This window comes from Dasypus novemcinctus, chromosome 4 (genome assembly GCF_030445035.2).
Source record: "Dasypus novemcinctus isolate mDasNov1 chromosome 4, mDasNov1.1.hap2, whole genome shotgun sequence".
In the NCBI taxonomy this organism is placed as follows: domain Eukaryota; kingdom Metazoa; phylum Chordata; class Mammalia; order Cingulata; family Dasypodidae; genus Dasypus; species Dasypus novemcinctus.
Genome location: NC_080676.1, coordinates 18,809,278 through 18,830,850, shown reverse-complemented (window position 1 = coordinate 18,830,850; position 21,573 = coordinate 18,809,278). Strand labels below are relative to the sequence as shown.

General features: G+C 38.5%; 1 protein-coding gene across 1 annotated transcript in view; it reads left to right on the top strand.

Moving 5' to 3' along the window:
* The first annotated feature begins 340 nt into the window (after positions 1–340).
* Positions 341–21,573, top strand: part of CP (ceruloplasmin) — a 46,565-nt gene continuing 25,332 nt past the window's right edge. The window contains exons 1-9 of the mRNA XM_004460562.4: positions 341–829; positions 9,011–9,258; positions 11,968–12,180; positions 12,936–13,109; positions 14,752–15,006; positions 16,053–16,224; positions 17,362–17,501; positions 18,611–18,763; positions 20,567–20,781. Coding sequence (XP_004460619.1) covers positions 681–829; positions 9,011–9,258; positions 11,968–12,180; positions 12,936–13,109; positions 14,752–15,006; positions 16,053–16,224; positions 17,362–17,501; positions 18,611–18,763; positions 20,567–20,781 — 1,719 coding nt within the window. The 5' untranslated portion in view covers positions 341–680. The remainder of the gene's footprint in view (positions 830–9,010; positions 9,259–11,967; positions 12,181–12,935; positions 13,110–14,751; positions 15,007–16,052; positions 16,225–17,361; positions 17,502–18,610; positions 18,764–20,566; positions 20,782–21,573) is intronic.

Sequence of the window (21,573 nt, the reverse complement as noted above, 5' to 3'; positions counted from 1 at the left end):
GAAAGGTTTATGTATGGCTGATCGCTACGGTAATTTAAACAGAATTATTGTCTCTTATTAGTCTCTGCTAGTCATTTGCCTATGGCTACGTAGAATAATCCAGTAAAGTTTCTAAGCAGATGTATTCCAAGCTCACAGAATAGATAATTCTGTCAAAATGAGCTTCTTATTTTTGGTTACTTAATTTGGTATGCTAAATATCATGTTTCATCTCTTAAAGTTACAAATAACTTTTTTAGGCTTTTCGAAATCGTAAAGAGCTACCTGTTTTGATTCATTTTGCATCATCTTTATTCTAATTTATTAAAAGTTGGCTGTATGCAGGGCACTGTACTAAGGCATATTGTTGGAGGAACAAAGGGAGTATTTAGAGATGGTCTCTGCCCTCCTGGGATCTACATGACGACTGGGAAAAGGGACAGAGTTATGCACACTCTAGTGACTCCAACAAAAACTGTTGACTTTTAATTTGTAATCAGAGAAGCCTTGGCAACAAATAACTACTCTTTTCTAGATTTACGAGAACTGAATTGAATCGGGAAATATTTGCTTTGACGAAACAATTTATTCTTGCACAATATTAAATTGTGTCAATCAAACAAACAAGAAAGAAAACCTTACTTATAAAATTGCCTACTTCTGATTTAACTTCATTGCTTCTCAGTTCCAAGAAAGAAAAAATGAAGATTTTCTTGCCTGGTATTTTTCTGTTTTTCTGCTTTGTTGCCCCAGCTTGGGCAAAAGAGAAGCATTATTATATTGGAATTGTTGAAACTACTTGGACCTATGCCTCTGACAGTGGAGAAGAGAAACTTATTTCTGTTGACAAGTAAGTCACAATTTTTATTGTTTATCAACAAAATTTATAAATATCAGTGTAAGAAATAAAGCTAATAAGATGAATTATGTCTTTAATTTGTTATATACAGAAACTGCAAAATGTGGACTTGAAACCCATGTCACTTTAATCAGTCTCCTATAAATTCCTAGATATTTTTTCATTTGAGCAACCACCGTATTTCTTTCCCCTTCGTCCTAGAGAATTGTATTAGTTATTATTGCATATTCCATCAGGTTTTAATCTATTTGTCTATTTATGAAAAAGTCCTTTAATTTAAACAATGTCTTACACAATGCTGTGTTTATTATACCATTTGTCTGATTGTTAGTGGTAAACAGAAAATATTTTTAATCCTTCAAATCGTCACTAATAGAAATCAAATACTATTTTAACAAATGTGACTCTGTCTAATGCTTATTGGATAATTCCCGACTATTAATTATGTTAACCTCTCTCAACCTCAGAGACCTAATTTGTTAAAATGTTAAAATAATAAGATGACTCATAAGGTTGTTTAAAGATAGGATGCATGTTTGGTACATCATACATGCTCCAAAAACGTTAGCTATTCATTATGATGGCCAAATTTTAAAAACCTTTCTGTAACTTAAATGTTTCTACATTTTAGTCGATGACCCACTTGTTTCAAACAATATTCACCATACAGAAAAACAAAAAAGTTCAGTTCCTCTTAATGTTTTTGGCAATAGAATTTTATCTACTGAGGTTTCATTGCTTTTAATAACATTATTTATCACCAAGTTGAAATAGGCAATTTAAACCAATATTCACAATTTAAAAATATGTATTTTAATGGTTATAAAATACCCATGAACCCAATGACCATCAGCTGTTAAGATTATGTCTTTAAAAAATAGCTAAGCAACTATGTCAAATTTCATAACTGTCGAATCTGGTGATGAGTACAAACTATTCTCTCTACTTGTATGTATGTTTGGAATTTTTCATTGTAAGAAATAAATGCCTAACTTATAACAATTTCTAATGGTTATTAGCTTAGTAATATAGAGTAAGAAATGTTTCTTGTTAGTTTCTTTTTTAAAAAAACCTGGTTTGAAATGCTGCTGTCTTAGGAGTATGACATATTTGCATGGCTTCACTAAGAACATTATCATGTATGCATTCAGTATTTCCCCTAATTAAATGTAAAATCAATTATATACTATTTTTATTTCCAAAGAAAAAGTCAGACACATTAAAAAATGTGCTGTCCTACATTATGCTCCCACTCACCATCCCTCTGTCATTGTTCATTATCAAAAATTTTATCAGTTTAATTGGGCGTAAATGGAGGGCAAAACACTGCCCCCAAAAGTCTCTAACTGTAGAAATTAAAGTAAAAGAAGAGAAGATTGTTAAGAATTGGGGAGAGAAGAAGTTGAGGATAAACATTTCTTTGTTTTTAAATATTTTTGCTTCCTGTCTGTGCTAGGGAGGTTGTAAAATGAGCAAGCACTTTTTTGCTCCATTGATGCATAATAATACTTAAAAGGAAAGCAGGACATCTTGTAGTTACCAACTTCAGGTCTCTTTTTGTCATTGGTCTGATAATCTTCTGTAACTTCCACAGGAGCTTAGAGTCGTGCGAACTCTATATGGGACTGCTCAGTCCGCCTGTGGTTCTTTTTTCTTCACCCATCTGAACAGAGAACATGAAATAAAGCTTCAGCAATTCTTGGCGGTTACTATGCTAGATTCTTTTCATAAGTGAATTTAGATGGCAACTTTTTCTATTTGCCTCCTCTTTGTCCCAGATATTCAACAAGTCCATTCCAATCAACTAAGGATGATGAGTATCCCCAGACCACCTCTTGTTGGATAATGGCCAAAAAGGAATAGAAATAGACTGAGGAACAAGGACTGAAAAGAGTGCAAAATAGTAGTTAGGTAGAGATTTAGGTTTAAGATGAATGTGACCTTGAAGGTCTGTGAAGCTGAGGAGGAAAAATATGTATTGAGGTGACAGGAACTCCATTATTAAGTTCACAGCTTGGTCACTAGTAGTGAGAATAATTTAGGCACTAAATAAACATTTATGAATGAATGAAAAGGAATGACTAAAAGGCATATAGGACCTATAACTCACTCAAGTTTGTGCTATAGCTATACAGCTAGATTAATCTTAAACAATTTTCCTTGTGATTCCTATGTAAGGTAAGCAGAATTTCCAAAATGGACCCTGAAAGATTATCCTACCCCAATCCCCATGAGTATGAGGTATCATTTCCCAGATTTAGGTTTTACTCAGTGGCACAGTTGACTTTAAGATTACCTAGGTGTGAGTCATCTAATCAAGAGTTTTCTGGTGGCCAAAGAAGTCAGATTCAGAGATTTGAGGGGGATTCCACATACTAGGGGGTTGCTAGCTTGGAGATGGAAGCAGCCATTTGAGAAGAGAGGCCCCAGCTGACAGCGAGTGAGGAAAAGGGGATTTCAGTCCTGCCACCATTGTCTTGAATTCTGCCGGCTGTCTGAAGGAGCTCAGAAGCGGGAATCTCCACAGAATTTCCAGACAAGTACACAGCCCGGACAACACCTTGATTTCACTCATGTGACACCCTGAGCAGAGAACCTAGCCAGGGGGTTTTAGACTTCTGACCTACAGAACTGAGATAACAAATGGGTGGTGTTTTAAGCTGCCATATCTGTGATAATTTGCTATACATACACTGTGTCTCAACTAATAAAGCCAGAAACTTTTCACCTATAATATCCAAATTTTGGTAACCATGTCTAAACATAAATCAAGTCCATTTGGGTGAATTCTGAATACATGAGAGAGAGAATAACATTATTACCTTATTAAGGCAATATTTAAAAAATTTTTTTTTAATCCCCCAACCATTAAAAACTCACTTCTCGGTCTAAATCTACCAGAAAGCATAGGAATTGGCTATTTTTTAAGAATGGAGAGTTAGAAAGGTTGCATTTGATCACTGCGAGGGGGATATTTCATTGTAATAAGTAGAAAGGATCATATTAGAATCGTCAACAGGAAGAACCACAATTAAACATGAATTAATTAGCCTGGTTGAAAGAATAACTATAATAAATTATTTTAACTGAAAATCTAGCTGCCAAACTTCCTGCAAGCTTCCAGGAAGCTTCCCTTTGCCCTCGGGGGGTTGTATTCTTAAAATTAAATAGTCGCCCCAAATGACCCTTTGATGTTCCTTTAGAGATAGAACATAAGCAAATAGACCTCCCCCAAAGCATCACATGATGGGAATATTTCCCAATTTGGTTCACACTTGAATTTTGTTTCACAAGAAAAACTGAAAAGTCAGTTTGTACATGCAATATATCTAGAAGGAATTTCAAATGTTAAATATCCTAATATTTTATAGCTTCAGATCAGGTATTCCCAAAAACACATTGTGTAGAAAAATGAGTCCCAAAGCTAATTAGGCAATATCCACCTATTTCAGGAAATGGTTAATACAGGAGAATTTCAATACAATGAGAGCATTTTTATTCAAGGCCAAGGTAGTTTATTGAAACAGACTGTGATGCATTCCTAAGTGAGGCAGAGGCACATTCAGAAAATAGAAATCTGTGCTTTATTTAAATGAAGCCTTAAGAATTTGAGGGCTATTTTTAAACGTTAGGCTTATGCAAAACTTGAATTCAGAGGACAAGATTGGAATCTCCAACAAATATTACTAGACCAGCCCCCTAGCAACAGCAGTGTGTCCAGATCATGAAGAACTTTACCTTTTGGGGCCCGGCGGGCCTGAGGTGATGGTCCCCGTTCTTCTGGTCGGTGGTAGCTGTGCTGTCTTTGGGCTCCTCAGCTGACCGCCTCTAGGCTGTAGGAACCAATGACTCTCTCTGCCTTTGGTCTCAGTGGTTTTCCGTACCTCACAATTTTGCTGTTGTGAAAACATGTATTTGTTAAGATTTCTCTGTCCCATACTACCGCTGAGGGTTTGGGAGCAGAGTTCAGAATCCTGTAGTTTTTCCATGTTTTTCTGTGTCCTTGAAGTCTCTCTGACCACTTCCTGAATTTTCTTTTTCCCTGTTTTGCTAACAAAGTGTGAAACTGCAACGAGCAACTAGAAGATAGCAACAAACAGGAGAAATGAGAATAGACATGGATTTGCCACTCCACCCTGGGTGCAAAAGTTGTCACATTCTTTATTTCTCCCAACTTCCAACTCGACCTCCCTCCCACCAGGATGGGTGGGAAATCCTATCTCAGTCACTGTTCAATCAACAATTCTGCCTCTTTTGGGAACCCTGGGGCTTTTACAACCCAGGAAAATTGGGATCAAGCCTCTTGCCCTCGATGTACAGTGGCCACTCTGAGATGTCCACTGTCAAAGCCCTCTGGTCAATCGGAGGAAAGTAGCTCTGTGATTTCCAGCACCAAGCTCTCCCCCCGGGACTGCTGCCAAGAGGCCATCCTGCCCGGCTGCAACACTCAGGTTTAATCTGGTAGCCCCCATGCAGCCCTCCCTAGCAGAGGCCTGGCTACTTCCAGGACCTGCCTGGAAAGAGTATCTACTACCCTTCTGCTTGTCAGTTTCTAGGAATGCCTCTGCCTTGGGAGCTGGGCAGCTCTCTTTCCCCTCCTTCAACCTTGGAACCCAAACACTGGTGTGATTGCTGGAAAATGCAGATGCCTGAGCCCACCCCAGACCCCCAGAATCACAATCTCTGGGCATAGGGCCCAGGAATTTGCATTTTATCAAGTTTCTCAGTGGAGTCCTATGCACATTAAAACTTGAGAACCCTTAGCCCAAAGCCTTAGACTTTTGAAAAACTAGACCTTCAAATTCTTCAATGAAAGAATGAATTCTTCATTCTTCAATGAAAGCCAGACCTCCAGGTCAAGCCCTGCTCCTGTCTTGAGGAAGGGAAGGAAAAATATACTTCACTGTTTCAAGATGAGCTTACAGCTGAAGAAACAAGACACGGTTTATTGCTCTTTCAGGTTATCTGGCCCTCAGGGGCAAGCCTTCAAAGATCCTCAAGATAAAAGCAGACAAAACACACACAAACCAAAGATCAGTCCAAGTGCTATCAATTTTAATACGAGTAGGAGAGATCTTGTTTGCAAACGACTTGCCAAAGCTTACATTTGAAATAGGTCTTCCTAAGTGGCGGGATAGCATAGTCCACAGATACCTCCCACTGAGCTGTCCAGAGCCTTCAGTTGGGGATAATAACATAAGAATCAGTCCAAAATTTGAATACCAAACTCTTTATTTTTTTCTTTTCTTCCCGCCACCCCCCACCCCCCTACCATTCACTCTGCCCATGTCTTCAGGAAAATCCCAAACAACTATTAATAGCCCCCTAAGCAGACTGTAAACATTCAGTGCTCCAGTATTTGTGCTTGTCAGGGATTAAAAAAACATGGCAAATTTGAATCCACAGGTAATTTTAAAACCCACACACATTAAATGCATTAGTTCCAACCTTGATTTAGTACTGCCAAAAGAAACAAAAATGACAGAATTGATTTAGCCTCATTGATTTTACTTTATTTAGGAAAAAAATATACACGTCTACTTCGAAGTCATGAATGTCCAGACAGCTTAAAACTCAGCTTTTTCCAGTAGCTAAGAGAGGTACACCATGAGTCAGAAATGGGTTCACTGTTTTATCTTAAAATTTCACTTTAATTTTGTATTGTCTTCCATAATACATCTGTTTTAATATTAAAATTTTGAAGAAGGTATTCCAGTAAGATAATTCTATGGTGCCTTCACAGATAGCTGCCTACCATAAAACTGATGTGGGACACCTCACATAATTGACATAACCGGACTACCTGCCAGCTCTCCACTTAGTTTTGGAGGCATCTTTGCAACAATAGGCAAACATTAAACATTTAATCTGTAGTCATTAATTTCCTCTTCTTTTTTGTTTACCTTTTGCACACATAATTTTCTAGGTTTTGACAAAATATATAAGGTCATTGTAATGTTGTGCAGAACAATTCCAATGTCCCCAAAATGCCCCATGTTCCACCCATTCTTCCCTTTCCCTTTCCTCAGAAATTCTGGTGACTACCATCTTTTTATATCAATGTTGTAAGTTCTTCCATTAGTAGAATAATAATAAGTCTGCTTTGGTCCATAGTTGCATTCTCCCCTTATGTGTGTTCATTCCTCAAACTTGAGGATTTGGGGATGATGATAAGCGCTCTTTTTCTGATTGAAAGGGGGTTTAGATCCTGTATTAGTCAGCTAAAGGGATGCTGATACAAAATACCAGAAATAGGTTGGTTTTTATACAGGATATTTATTTGGGGTAGGAGCTTACAGATACCAGGCCATAAAGCATAAGTTACTTCCCTAACCAAAGTCTATTTAGAGCAAGATGGCTGCTGACATCTGTGAGGGTTCAGGCTTCCTGGGTTCCTACGTTCCTAGGGCTTGCTTATTCCTGGACTCAGGGTTCCTCTCTTCCTGGGACTGGCTTCTCTTTCCTTTGCATACTGACTTCCCGGGGCTCCAGCTTAAATCTTCAGCATCAAACTCCAACATCAAAACTCCAACATCAGATACCCTCAACTCTGTTCTTTCCCAAGCCTTTTATCTGTTCTTTGCCATGCCCTAATCATAACTCAATCATGCCCAGGTACAGATCAGATTACAAGCATAATCCAGTATCTATTTTTAGAATTCATAACCATATCAAACTGCTACAGATCTCACAGGACAAATGAATGGAACTGTCTTGCTTGCAGTTGTGGATACTCTGTTTTTTGGGATGGACATTGTCCAACATCATCTGTTTGTTCATTGTTCCGGGCAAGTCCAATGAACTGGAGAGTAGCTGTTGTAACTCTGCTGACATTCAGGGCTCAACTGGCATATGAAAAGACCAAAGATTTAAGTCTCTGGGCCATATAATTAACAATGATGGGAAGTGGATTTGGCCCAACAGATAGGGCATCTGCCTACCACGTGGGAGGTCCAAGGTTCAAACCCCGGGCCTCCTTGACCCATGTGATGAGGTAGTCCATGTGCAGTGCTGACATGTGCAAGTACCGTGCCACACAGGGGTGTCCCCCATGTAGTGGAGCCCCACGCGCAATGAGTGCGCCCTGTAGGGAGAGCCACCCCACATGAAACAAGCACAGCCTGCCCAGGAGTGGCGCCGCACACACAGAAAGCTGACGCAGCAAGATGACACAACAAAGAGACACAGATTCCAGGTGCCACTGACAAGAATACAAGCAGACACAGAAGAACACACAGCGAATGGCCACAGAAAGCAGACAACTGGGGGGGGGGGGGGGAAGAAGGTAAGTGAAATGAAAAAAAAAATCTTAAAAAAAAATTAATAATTAACAATGAGTCTAACTCTGTTACAATAGTGTTACCAGACTTTGTTTAGTTTCTTGACTGTGCTACAGAAATGAATTTCAAGAGCATATCGGGTAAATTAGGCCAGTAATTTATTCAGGTAGGGAGGGAAGAGAAATGGGAGAAAATAACAGATCATGGGTCCCAGGTAGAGAGGAAGGGGCTGAAAAGTGATAAAGTGGGTTGACTCACAGACTACAATTTCCCTTTATAGATTATAAATGCCCAGGTTTTACTTGCATGTTGATCCCTATGGGGGAGAAGGAGGCCAGAATCGGGGTCCAAAGGGGAGAGAGCAAGTTCAGGCCCTGCTTGGCTAATTGAACTGCTAATTATTCCACCCCTTTGCTAATGGCAGGGAAGGAGTCCCAGCTATTTGCTGTTTTGATTGATTACCCCACCCGTCAATCCCCTAGGAGGGCCCAATGATAAAGTCCTTGGGGAGTATCCCGGGCTTCTCCTGGCTTCCAGAGGATATTTTGTTCTGAGTGGCAGAATCTTGTGGTGGTGGTGGTGGTGGTGTGGGGGGGGGGGGGGCCCTCCGGCAGCCATCTTGGGGTTATGGATGTCTACGTGGACTTCTTGCCAGGTTCCAGATTCATCTGTTGATTCCCTATCTTACCAGCCAGCTTCACTGGGGAGTATATATTCCAAAGTAAGACCCCCTGACAGGGTGCCAAATTCCTGAGGTTGTCTGCCCTGCCTATAGCGTCTAGGTATCTCTAGTGGCCTCAGGAGCCCCACTGTTTGAGTAATCTCCCTTTAATTAAAATTATCAGAAATGATGCCTTCTGATAGAGTTGTCTTTTTTTTTTTTCCTTTACAGGGAGCATTACAATATCTATCTCCAAAATGGCCCAACTAGAATTGGAAGATTATATAAGAAGGCCATTTATCTTCAGTACACAGATGGAAACTTTAGGACAGTTATAGAAAAACCAGTCTGGCTGGGGTTTTTAGGCCCTATTATCAAAGCTGAGACTGGAGATAAGGTCTTTGTACACATGAAAAACTTTGCCTCTAGACCATACACTTTTCATATACATGGAGCAACTTACTATAAGGAACATGAGGGTAAGTTTAGTTCATATTCTAGTTGTAATTTTCTCTTTTCAGTAGGAGCACTTTTTAACTTATAAGATTATAGATTCCACTCCTGGGTGAAATCTGTAATTGTGTGGTTTTTTATTACAGGTACTTTGGTTCGTCTAATAGTGCTGTGTTTCTTTCGGTTGTACTTGTTTGTATCAAGTTTGTGATGAGATTTCTGGATAGATCTGAGAAAGAGAGTCAGTGAAACTTGAAACTTCCTTCTTGGTATTCAACTCCTTTCCAGCCAAATAAATGGAATAAGAGAAACAGAGAATGTGCTTTAGGGCCCAACGGAGCCAAAAATCCAGAGGAAAGGAAAAGAAGAGTTGTCTTATTATCAAATCCCTAAGTATGAAGATACTGTGGCTGTTATCTTCCATCATTACTTTGGGTTCACACCATCCCAGCTAACACTGTGTGAGTAGTCTCACACCTCAATCAAATGGTACACATGGCTGGATGACTCCAGAGGCATTTCTGAAACACAATTCGCCGAAAGAGCATGGAAATAAAATGAAGAATACACAAATGAGAACAAACAAAAGCTATTTATTCAGAGTTTTCTATTGCAAGGGAGTCAGCCATGGTCACTAGCATTTGGCAGGCAGAGGAGTGGGAAAAAGGGAAAACTTCAAGTATGCCCTGGTTGGAGGTTGCTAGCATGGGGAAGTTGAAGGTGGGCTACCTAGAAGCTGGGTTTCCGAGGTGATTTGTTAGGGGAGCACATTTGGCTTCTCCAGTCAATGTTTAAGCTGGAAGAGGGGACAAAAATTAGGAAAGCTGTCAGTTATTGATCAAGTTCTGCTATTTTGGGGAGATTGTTACAGGGATTGTGGTTTGATTTCCTGGGATGCTTAAAATAGACAGTGCCCAGCTTCTCAGAGCCTTTCTCGCAGGCCGTGGGCCGGAGTTTCCTGGTCTGATTACTGCTGATAGAGGGTCAGAGTTTCCTGGTCAATCTGTATGTTCAGTCAAATGAACGTAGGACTTGGAAGCCTTGAAGCTGGAACAAGGAAAACAAATAAGGCTTGGTACCTGTGATCTCATTGTTAGTACTTGATGATGATGTTGTAAAGAAGTGGCATTTTGTTATGGTTAAGTGCAAGGGGCATGAAATTAATAGACCAATGTTTGAGTTCCAACCATTTTATTGATGGAGTGACCTTTTGCAAGCTATTTAAATTCCCTGTGTCTCAGTCTCCTCACCTGCAAAATAGGAATGACATAGTAATATAATGCAGTAACTACCAGCAGTTACCATAAGCAAAATGCTGAGGTCTTGCTGAAGATCATTGAAATTATAAGGACCAAGTCTGGAAATTAATACACAGTTAGATTTGATTCATTACTAGTGTTTTTTAAAAGCAATAATATTTCTTTAGAAGGTGAATTTTTAACTACATGGATTTTTTTCATTTTTCTGAACCAAATAATTACATTCATAGTATAAATAGTTGTCTTCAATATTTCTTTCTTTCTTTCTTTCTTTCTTTCTTTCTTTCTTTCTTTCTTTCTTTCTTTCTTTCTTTCTTTCCAATTTCATGGCATATTGGGGAATTATTTTTAAGTTTTTAGTTTTAAGAATGGTATTATTGTCAGGTTAAAAGGAAAACAGAGTTCTTATCTTTTTTTTTTAAATGAACTTTTTTTTTAAAAGATTTATTTATTTATTTATTTCCCTCCCCGCCCCCAACCCTGGTTGTCTATTCTCTGTGTCTCTATTTGCTGAGTCTTGTTTCTTTGTCAGCGGCGTCATCTTGTTGTGGGCAGCGCCATTCCTGGGCAGGCTGCACTTTCTTTTGCGCTGGGCGGCTCTCCTTACGGGGCACACTCCTTGCGCGTGGGACTCCCCTACATGGGGGACACCCCTGCGTGGCAGGGCACTCCTTGCGCACATCAGCACTGCCCATGGGCCAGCTCCACATGGGTCAAGGAGGCCTAGGGTTTGAACCAATGACCTCCGATGTGGAAGAAGGACGCCCTAACCACTGGGCCAAGTCCATTTCCCGTGGAGTTCCTGTCTTTTAGACATACACACTTAAGTATTTATGAAAGAAATGATATTTTGTCTGGGATTTGCTTTAAGATAATCTAATAGTGAGGGGGAGGAAAGTGGATAGGGGTATAGATGAACTAAGATTGGCCACAAATTGGTAACTGCTGAAGTTGGGTGATGGGTACATGGAGGTTCATCATATTATTCTCTCTACTTTTGCATGTTTGGAAATTTCCAAAATTAAAAGTAAGAAAAGAAAAACAAAACCCAAAGTTCCAAGGTTACTTCACTAACAAAAATTAGATATCATATAAGAAGTTTAAAATTACAGGAGAGGATAACCATTTTCCTTGCCATTCCAAATCATGACCCCAAGGCAAAAGTGGTTCCTTAAATTAGAATCCAAAAGACACTATGCTCCTAACATATTTGTTACATTTCCTCGAAGAATCAAACAAGTATAAAAATTAAAATAAAATTATTTTCTCAGGAACTTCCAGACACCCTAACAATTAACCTCTCATTCCTCTGCATCAAATGGGACACCACTGCACCCTCAATTGGGAACGTGCTAGATGTTCAACAAATGTTTGCTGAATGAATTAATGGACTATCTATTCTCTCATCTAATCTCTCATTTAAGTTCAAAGTTCTAATCTACTCACTTTTTTACTTCATTACATGTTGCTTCCTAGGGGCCCTCTACCCTGATAACACCACAGATTCTCAAAAAGCAGATGACAAAGTATATCCAGGCGAACAATATCTGTACGTAATACATGCCAACAAGGAACAAAGTCCTGGTGAGAAGGACAGCAATTGTGTGACCAGGATTTACCATTCCCACGTTGATGCTCCAAGAGATATCGCCTCAGGACTCATAGGACCATTTATATTCTGTAAAAACGGTACATGCTTTCATTATCTCACAATATATGACCGAAAGTAAAACATGGGGCAAGGCAGTTTGTTTTTAAAATAGGGGTCAAGTCTTATGTGTTGAAATTGATTTGATAAGGTAGAGAGGCAAAGAGGCTAAAAAGCGGTAACAGAAGAGCAGTGCTGGGCAAGGAGAAGAAGGGATAGCCAGAACAAGCATTCGTAAGGGGAAAACACCGTGAAGCTAAGCTGTAAGAAATACATTCTCCTCAGGGATATATTTGCTGTGTCTAACTTCCAACAGTGATTATAGAAGAAAAAAGGACTTTTCCAAATGCGACTCCCTTTTTGGCCCTGCATGGTGAACTGTAGTTATCCTCACAATTGTATTGGTAAATATAATATCATAGAAGTTATTTCCAACATCATGAAAAAGGCAACATAGCTCAAGAGCTTATAACCTTAATTTTCACTTTAACAATAATTAATTACCTGCAAAGACACTGGCTCTGCCTGTGGCTATATGCACCAGAAGATGTATGTGCAACTTTGATTTCCAGTCCTGCCAATTGCCAAAAATCATTTCATGGCTATATGGTCAGTGGACACCCAGGTCTATGAGCATCTCCCAAGCTTATGTATTACCACATCTGCAAAACAGAGTGACTGGTTCAGTTTGTAGTTTATTAGGAACATAAATATAAAATTTTTAAAAACCTGTAAGTCATGTGAAAACATACCCTAGAATATGTAAATTCCAATAATAAAGTAACTTTCACTTCAGGTGTTCTGGATGAAGAAAAAGAAAAAAGTATTGACCAAGAGTTTGTGGTGATGTTCTCTGTGGTGGATGAAAATCTCAGTTGGTACCTGGAAGACAACATTAAAACTTACTGCTCTGAGCCAGAAAAAGTTGACAAAGACAATGAAGACTTCCTGGAAAGTAACAGAATGTATTGTAAGCATGTATTGTAAGATTACAGAAGACATGTTAGCTTTATTTATTTATTTTTTTCTTGATATAGTTATTCTGCTAAGCTTCTTCCCTCATATGAAAGAATAGTGTATTTCTGGCCTGTGGCACTGATAACAAAGAGTATTGTGTATGCAGCTACCAGAGAAAGCAAGCTATGCCAAACTGATAAGGATAAAATAACATCAACAATTATGGTTTAAGGCATTTGTACATTTGCATTTTTTTAAAAAAGTACCAGGGGTTGAACCCAGGACCTCGTCCTTGGGAAGCACGTGCTCAACCAGCTGAGCTACATCTGCTCTTGTATTTATAAATTTCCTTTCCTCCAACTTCATTCCAAAAACTATTTGAGGCAGCCTAAATTATTTAACAAAATGCCCTAAATTATACTTTTATTGTCAAGCATCTAACTGTATTTTTTTAAAAGTTCAAACTCTTAGTTCTGAAAGACACTCCTACATATACTACACTGCCTTTACTGCTTCACTTTATACCTAATTGTTGTGCTTAATTTTTTCTAGCAATGCCTTCTTTACTGCCTAGACTTCTCCTTAATTTTCAGAAAAAAAAATATTGAGTTTAGGCAGATCACCTATCACTAAGAATTTGCATTAGAAATGCCAAATCAGACCAATGAGTGTAGATTACTTTTGTTAGTGTTTAGCTTCTTCAAAATAATCTTTATGGGAAACAGAGAGCACAAAGAGAAATAACGACCCTACCAAAGCAGAAAAATAAGCTAATTTTTAAAAATGCAATGCTTCCAACATTTGCTTACATCTGGGTGAAAAGTCCTCTTTCTTTAATTTAATCCTATCTTTGTTATGTGCTAACAAAATTAGATATTGGAAAAGGTATTCATACTTCTAGCTTGGATGGGTCTGGTTCAGTACCACTGGTAAAATCTGGTGCTTTCACCATCCTTTCCAGAACCAGTTTCCCTTTTATTTCTAGGACCACTCAGCAGTTTCTACCCAGGGCCTCTGGCTATCTTGCCTTTGACCTTTCAAGTCTTTATGGCTCTGGTTTCTGCAGTCCTTCCCCTGAATTTCTCCTTTTCCTCTCTCACAACTTTCCAAATTTTGTCTTTCGATCTTTTAAAAAAAAAAAGACATCCTTCCTGTTTTCTTATTACAACAGCAATTCGTAGTCATTGTAGAAAATTGAAATTGTTTTAATAAGAAAAAAGAAATAAAAGTAAATTACCCATATGATTACCATCAAGATGACATTACTCAATAACCTTTAGTCTTTTCTGGTCACTATATGTGTGTGTTTTGAATACATGTATACATCTATGTATCTATACACACATTTATGTTTAGAAATACACACACAAGCATACAATTGTGCCTAGTTTAAAACAAAGAGAGCAAAGAAGTTTCATCTCCAGTATTGTATTCATTTGCTAGTATTGTGTTGTCAAGACTCCTGAGACTGAATTCCAGTTCAACAGCAGAGAGAGTGGTGACTGATTAGCAATGGATGGGAGGTGGGTATGGCAGTATGTGTGCTAGGTATTTTCCACCTCAAATTGATTCTGTAACCTCAAATTGATGCCTGTAACCATCATTATCTCCGGCACCAGTATTTATTAGTCACAAACTCTGCTCTTTACTTACAGCTGTGAACGGATACAGTTTTGGAAGTCTCCCAGGACTTACCATGTGTGCTGAGGACAGAGTGAAATGGTATCTTTTTGGTATGGGCAATGAAGTTGATGTGCATGCAGCTTTCTTTCATGGACAAGCTTTGACTAACAAGAACTACCGTGTCGATACAATCAATCTCTTTCCTGCTACCCTTTTGGATGCTTTTATGGTGGCCCAGAACCCCGGAGAATGGATGCTTAGCTGTCAGAATCTAAACCATCTGAAAGGTAGGATATCTTTACCTGAAAATAACTGTCAGGTTGTTTTAAAAGGCTTGTCTTAATTATACTGATTAACAGGGTGATTATTTGGAATCAAAACCTAAAGGCTAAATATCTTTGTAAAGATCCGAACTTTGAACTGGTTACCTATTTTTCTTCCTATGATAGTATGTATCATAATATAATGAAAAGACTGAGGGACTGGAACATGTATACAATCATGAAGTCTGAAAATTTATTAATTTCTGGAGAAGAACAATTGGCCCTATGGTATAATATTTCCTTGAGAGTATAGTACTGTATGTAGTTTCTTTGCTTCATAAAATACCACGATATAGTAAAAACCAGAAGATGTGTTGATTAAGTTGAAAAGCAACTCTTTTTTTACTTGGTTCTACCAAGTATAATCAATTTCTTCTCTGAGTCCAGCTCTTCTTTGGGTTAACTTGATAAATTCCTCCTTCTTGTGTTTAACACAAGGCTTGAAATATATGAACTTGTAATATTTTTTCTTGAAGAAATTAGTTTTAATTTAAGTCTTTGTAGGGCATGAGTATGTTACTTTGGCCATCAAACATAATTTCACCTATCAAGTATGGCCTAGGCCCCAGAAAGTCCTGCTTACCAGACATAAAGACATTTTACATAAGTGAGCAATACTGTGATTATTCTATTTCTCCTTTTCACCCAACACTACTCCCTAAAAATGTCAAAGGCCCTCTGTTTAATTTTTCTACAAACTTGTCCTTTTTCTCCTGTCAAAAAAAGTCCCAAGTGAAATCCCACGAAAGCTGATACCGTAGTTTGAAAACAATAGTGCCTAATATCTCCTTTTTATGCTTGAAGAAGAACATATTCTCTCTGCTCCTCTCCATCTCTTTAAACTCTGCTTGAATTTTCCATCAGTAATTTATTCACAGTGTAAAGTTTCTGAGTCACAGTTTTCTATTTCTTTGGTTTCCATCTGTCCTTTCACCAACAGAGTTTACAAGACAATAGAAGAGAGGAACACTGGCTCCATTAACTTAGGGCCCTTTTTCTTTCATTTTTAGCTGGTTTGCAGGCCTTTTTCCAGGTCCGGGACTGTAAGAGGCCGTCATCGGAGGACAGTATCCTTGGAAAACAAGTTAGACATTTTTTCATTGCTGCTGAGGAAATCATCTGGAACTATGCACCCTCTGGCATAGATGTCTTCACCAAAGAAAACTTAAGAGAACCTGAAAGGTAACTCAGGAAAACAAAAAACAAAACAAAACCAAAAGACCTTATTACAAAAATATGCCCCCCAAATAATCGTAAAAGACTGACTTAACAAGTAAAAATTTAATTGGTGCCTGAAGTTAAGTAATCGGACTGCTAAATATTTTCTAAAGTGTTTGGTAAAGGAGTCTGGGTTTGAGAACTATCAAAGGCTTCCCACTGAGTGGGGCGGGACAGGGACTTTCCGAGGTGGTATCACCACTTCTCCCAGCCTCGCCCTCAGCTCCCTACCCTACAAGTTTCCCTCCTGCTGTATTTTCTGAGCCTTCACACAGACTGCATCCTCTTCCTAAACACCCCACCATTCTTCCCACAACAAATTCTCCATCTTATCAACTATGCCTCTCCTTTAGAAAGCTTTTATTTAACCACTTCCTCTGAGAAACCTTTGCTGCCTCTCCCCACCAATTTCTCCCACCCCAGGGAGAATGCTCTGTGACACCCTGTGCTTGTTATGTGATGGAGTGATTGGACCTGACAGAGGTAAATCCATGTGGACAGAGACAGGTCCAGTTTGCTTATGTGGTGTCATCAGCAGATAACAGAGTTCCTGGCAAAGAGCCGGCGCTCAACACATTTGTCGTGAATGAACAGATAAAATAAGGTTGCTTTGTGCAAAGCACAATAGCTTTCTAAGATTTAATTTACTCATTTTGAAAATGAGGAGACTAATACCACTAGGCTGCATTGTTGTGCGACTTTCAAATGATGAATGAAAGCTCCTGAGTGCCTGGCTAGTGCTTATACTCCAGAAACAGTAGCTATTATTAATTAAAATATTTCACAATTTCATAAATAGATTCTATGGTAGAACGATTTACAAATTGTCAGGTGTTGACATGAGCCCTCTTGAGATTTTTTTCAGCTCACTTGAAAAAGTGAAACCTCTACCTCATAATTCCTCACTCCTTAATTGAATATCCTTCTGTAAAGTGGCCCAGTACTAAATATTTGTTTTGAGTGTTTGATATGGATTACTATAAACCACAGATGAATGTCTAAGCACTTCTCCAAATATTTCTTGTCAATTAATACACTAGATGAATACCTGCTTTCTCTTCTACTTCAACCCCAGGGCTAAATCCTCTTTCTTTTCTGCAGTGAGTCAGTGGTATTTTTTGAACAAGGGGCTACGAGAATTGGAGGCTCTTATAAAAAGCTGGTTTATCGTGAGTACACAGATGCCTCCTTCACAAATCCAAAGGAGAGAGGCCCTGAAGAGGAGCATCTTGGCCTGCTCGGTGAGTCTGCACAGAGTGCGTACGGCTGGTGTACTCTTCTCCTGGGAAGCTTCAGGGCCTGCAGCACGATTTCAGCTTTTATAAAAGATGTGATGGTCTCAGTCATCAATAAAATGTGCAGCACTTAATGGGTTTTCCAAATGCAAACTACCAATAGCAAATCTTCTGGCAGGTTTCAAATGATTTTATTTTTCCCTTCCAAGTGGTAAAGGAAACTGTAGGTTTATGTGACCTGGTTCAACTAGACAACTGAGTTGTTAACTGCTGCTTTTAACTAAGGATGCATTCCCTGAGAAATCAAATGCAGGCTACTACTGAGACGGGCTGGAGCTGAACTCAGGCAGACCCAGTGACCTGTGCTTGCCCACTCAGACAGTGGGTCAGCAAACGAGGTCTGCGTTTGGACTCGCCTCACTCTTCACCACTAGCTGTGTGACCCTTGAAATTACTCGCATTTCTGTGGCTAGTCCTCTTCTGGAAAATGGGAACAATAATAGTTTCAACTTCATAAAGTTGTTAAAAGGAGTTATTGAGTTAATACCCATAACAATTCACCAGAGCAGCCAGGAAGTCCTCAGTAAATGTCATTTTACCTATTACATAAAATATTTTTGTAGTGGATATCTCTGTTTTTATTTTACATTTGGTTATAATATTAATTTTGAAATAGAAAATCCAAAGCAGTGTTATCCTTCATACGCAAGATAATTCAGCCTACCCACTCGGGCAGTCAAGGCTTATAGCACTCTCCTGACTCTTGGGAGAAATACCACATTTCTATGCAAAAGTAGGCTAGGGTGGGGAGAATAGAGACACGCTGAATAGTTTTGTGTAGATATATAAAGCTTATGAACTGATAAGTGATAACAAAAGTGATAAATTTCATTAACCTGAAGCTGCACCAAGGACCCCCCTTCCACCCTCATTATGTTGAATTGGTAATGGACTATAACAACAAGAAGAAAAAAAACAGGCTTTCCATTTGTCACAAATAAGCATGTTGCTCCAGTGCTTCTTGCAAGAGGACAAATCCAATGCAAGCAATCGTTCTATGAATTCCTCAGTTTGTATATACCCAGTGACAATACTAGTTCTCTCTTTGAACCCAGGTCCTGTCATCTGGGCGGAGGTGGGAGACACTTTGAAAGTTACCTTCCGTAACAAAGGAGCATTTCCCCTCAGTATTGAGGCGCCTGGGGTGAGATTCAGTAAGAAGAACGAAGGCACGAACTATGCCTCCCATCACCTCCCCCCAACTGGAAGTGAGTACAGTACAACGCAATCAGTGAAAAATGTTTAATAACCCACCGTGCTGGTCTCCCCAGGAAACTGCCCTGCAAAACCGAATTCAGGAACTCCTGAGGAAACTGCTCATATATCATCTCCCAGCATCATGCCAGGAAGTAAATCAACCCCTTCTCCCACCATTTCCAATTGGTTTATGGAATTTTGTTCAGTTTTAATTGGATAATTACTGCCAATGCTGATAGTAACTATTTGGATTGTATTTCTGGAGTACTATTTGATTTTTTATTTTTACAAGTACTTTGTAATTATAAGTGGATTAAATGTTCATTTTAGATCTTTTGAAAAATATAGAAAGACATAGTCAAAAATATCAATTATCGTAATTCTATAAACAACCACTATTATATTTTCTTCTACCTTTTCCTCTTCACATATATAATATATTTTAAGTGTAGATGAGATCATAGTATATAAATATACTTATCATAATTTTGTACTCAGATTTTCTCTTAGCATTACAAGCATTTTATAAATATAATTTTAATGATGTAGAATATTCCATCATGTGAATGTATTGGAGTGTTTTTCAATATACCAAGACAGAACAATGAAGATTAATGGCTTTGCCACCACTTGCTGTGTGAACTTGGGCAGGTTATTCAGTCTCTCTGGCCTCAGTTTCCTGAAGTGTTTAATTGAGAGATTTGAGCAGGTTCATTTGCAAGGCTCCTTTTAATTCTAAAATTAATTTCAGCTCAGTTTTGTTCAATCAAAATGCTTCAATCACCCCCTACTGCCAGGTACTGTTTTAGTTGTTGGAAATAAAAAGACAATAATTTTCATCAAGGAGGTTAGTTCCATTTGGGCAGAGAGACGCATAATATAACATGAAAGGTGCTGTGGGAATTCTCAGGGGATTTGGTGGCACAGAGAAGGGCACCTATCCTAGACAGATGTTTAGGAGGAACTTTCTGAAGGAAATCACGCCAACCCATGATCTCTCATATCATATGTGCACAAGTAGGATCGCATTTAAAGTCATAAACAGGAACTCAAAAGTGAGTTAGTCTAATGAACAGTGTAACTAACAAGGAAATGATGGTGGATAATGTCCTTCCCAAGGAACAGAGAGTTATCTGCAACTGCAAGCAAGACAGTTCCATCCATCTGCCCCATGGGATCTAAGCTCCTCTCAGTTAGAAGCAGAGTGGGCATCACCATCCCCAAATCCTCAAGATTGGGGAATAAACAACAGACTAAAGTAGACTTATTGTTAATTGGCTATAGCCTCATTATTATTCTAGCAATGGAAGAACTCTTATCATCGATATAAAGGCAGTGGCCACCAGGGATTCTGAGGGGTGGGAGACGGAAGAATCGGTGTAATATGGGGGCATTTTTGGGACATTGGATTTGTCCTGCATGAATGACATTGCAGTGATGGATACGGGTCATTGTATATTTTGTCAAAATTTACAAAACTGTTCAGGACTGAGTGTAAAGTACAATGTAAACTGTAGTCCACGGTTAGTAGCAATGCTTCCACATGGGTTCGTCAATTGTAAAAAACGTTCCACACTAATGAAGGATGTTGTTACTGTGGGAAAGTGTGGGAGGGGGAGGGAGTGGGGCATACATAGTGGTACATAAATGTAACATTTATGTAATCTAAAGCTTCTTTAAAAATAGAAATAAAAATGTTTTTTAAAAACATTTTAAATGTTTTTTTAAAAACTGACCAAACTCAGTCTACTTTGCAGCTCAAATAACCACATTAGGAAACACACTTTACCTCTCTAATGTCATCTTTCTCACAGGTGTGCCTCCTTCTTCAGCATCTTATGTGGCACCCAAAGAAACATTCACCTATGAATGGACTATCCCCAAAGAAGTGGGACCCACTTATGCAGACCCTGTCTGTATATCTAAGATGTATTATTCTGCTGTCGATCCCACCAAAGATATATTCACTGGGCTTATCGGGCCAATGAAAATATGCAAGGAAGGAAGTTTGCATGCAAATGGAAAACAGGTAAGTCCAATTGGGGAAAAACAAAAATGATTGACCAAGCTCTTTGAATTATCATTATCATCTGGGTTTTGAAGCAGGGAGGATTCTATAATACCATCATTGTCATTTGTTCAGGTTTTATTAGATCTGTATTGCGTACAGATTCTCTGCCTAACATGATAACTCTAAAGTAGTTTGGAAACAGTATTTTCCATAGAAATTCAAGGTATTTTATGATAAAATTGGGCTTCCATCCATATGCACTCATATATGAATCACCCATTAATGATAATTATTCAATTAACATTCTTGAATAAAATTTACTTAAAATATTTTTGGAAATGAGAAAATTACCCTTTGACCTAGAAATATAAATAATACCTAGCCCCATCAAAGTTTTTAATGTCTAAAATAAATTTGTCAGTATGTATTTTTTAAAATAAAGACTTGGGAAGTGGAAACGGGTCAAGCAGTTGGGAACCCGCCTACAACATGGGAGGTCATGGGTTTGGTTCTCAGTGCCTCCGAAAAATAAGAAGAGGGTTTAGTTCCTGGTGCCTCCTAAAAAAGAAGATGAGCAGACACATAGAGCACACAATGAGTGTTGGGGGGGTAGGGACAAATAAATAAATCTTTTTTTAAAAATACTTTTTTGAAAATATACACAATACAATGGTCACACCTAAAAATTATTAACATAATAAATCTTTAATATACCAAATAATCATTATTCACATTTTCCCAAATGTCTTATTGTTTTAAGTTTGTTGTTTAATCCACGCCCAAATAATTCTACCCATTACAATTAGTTGA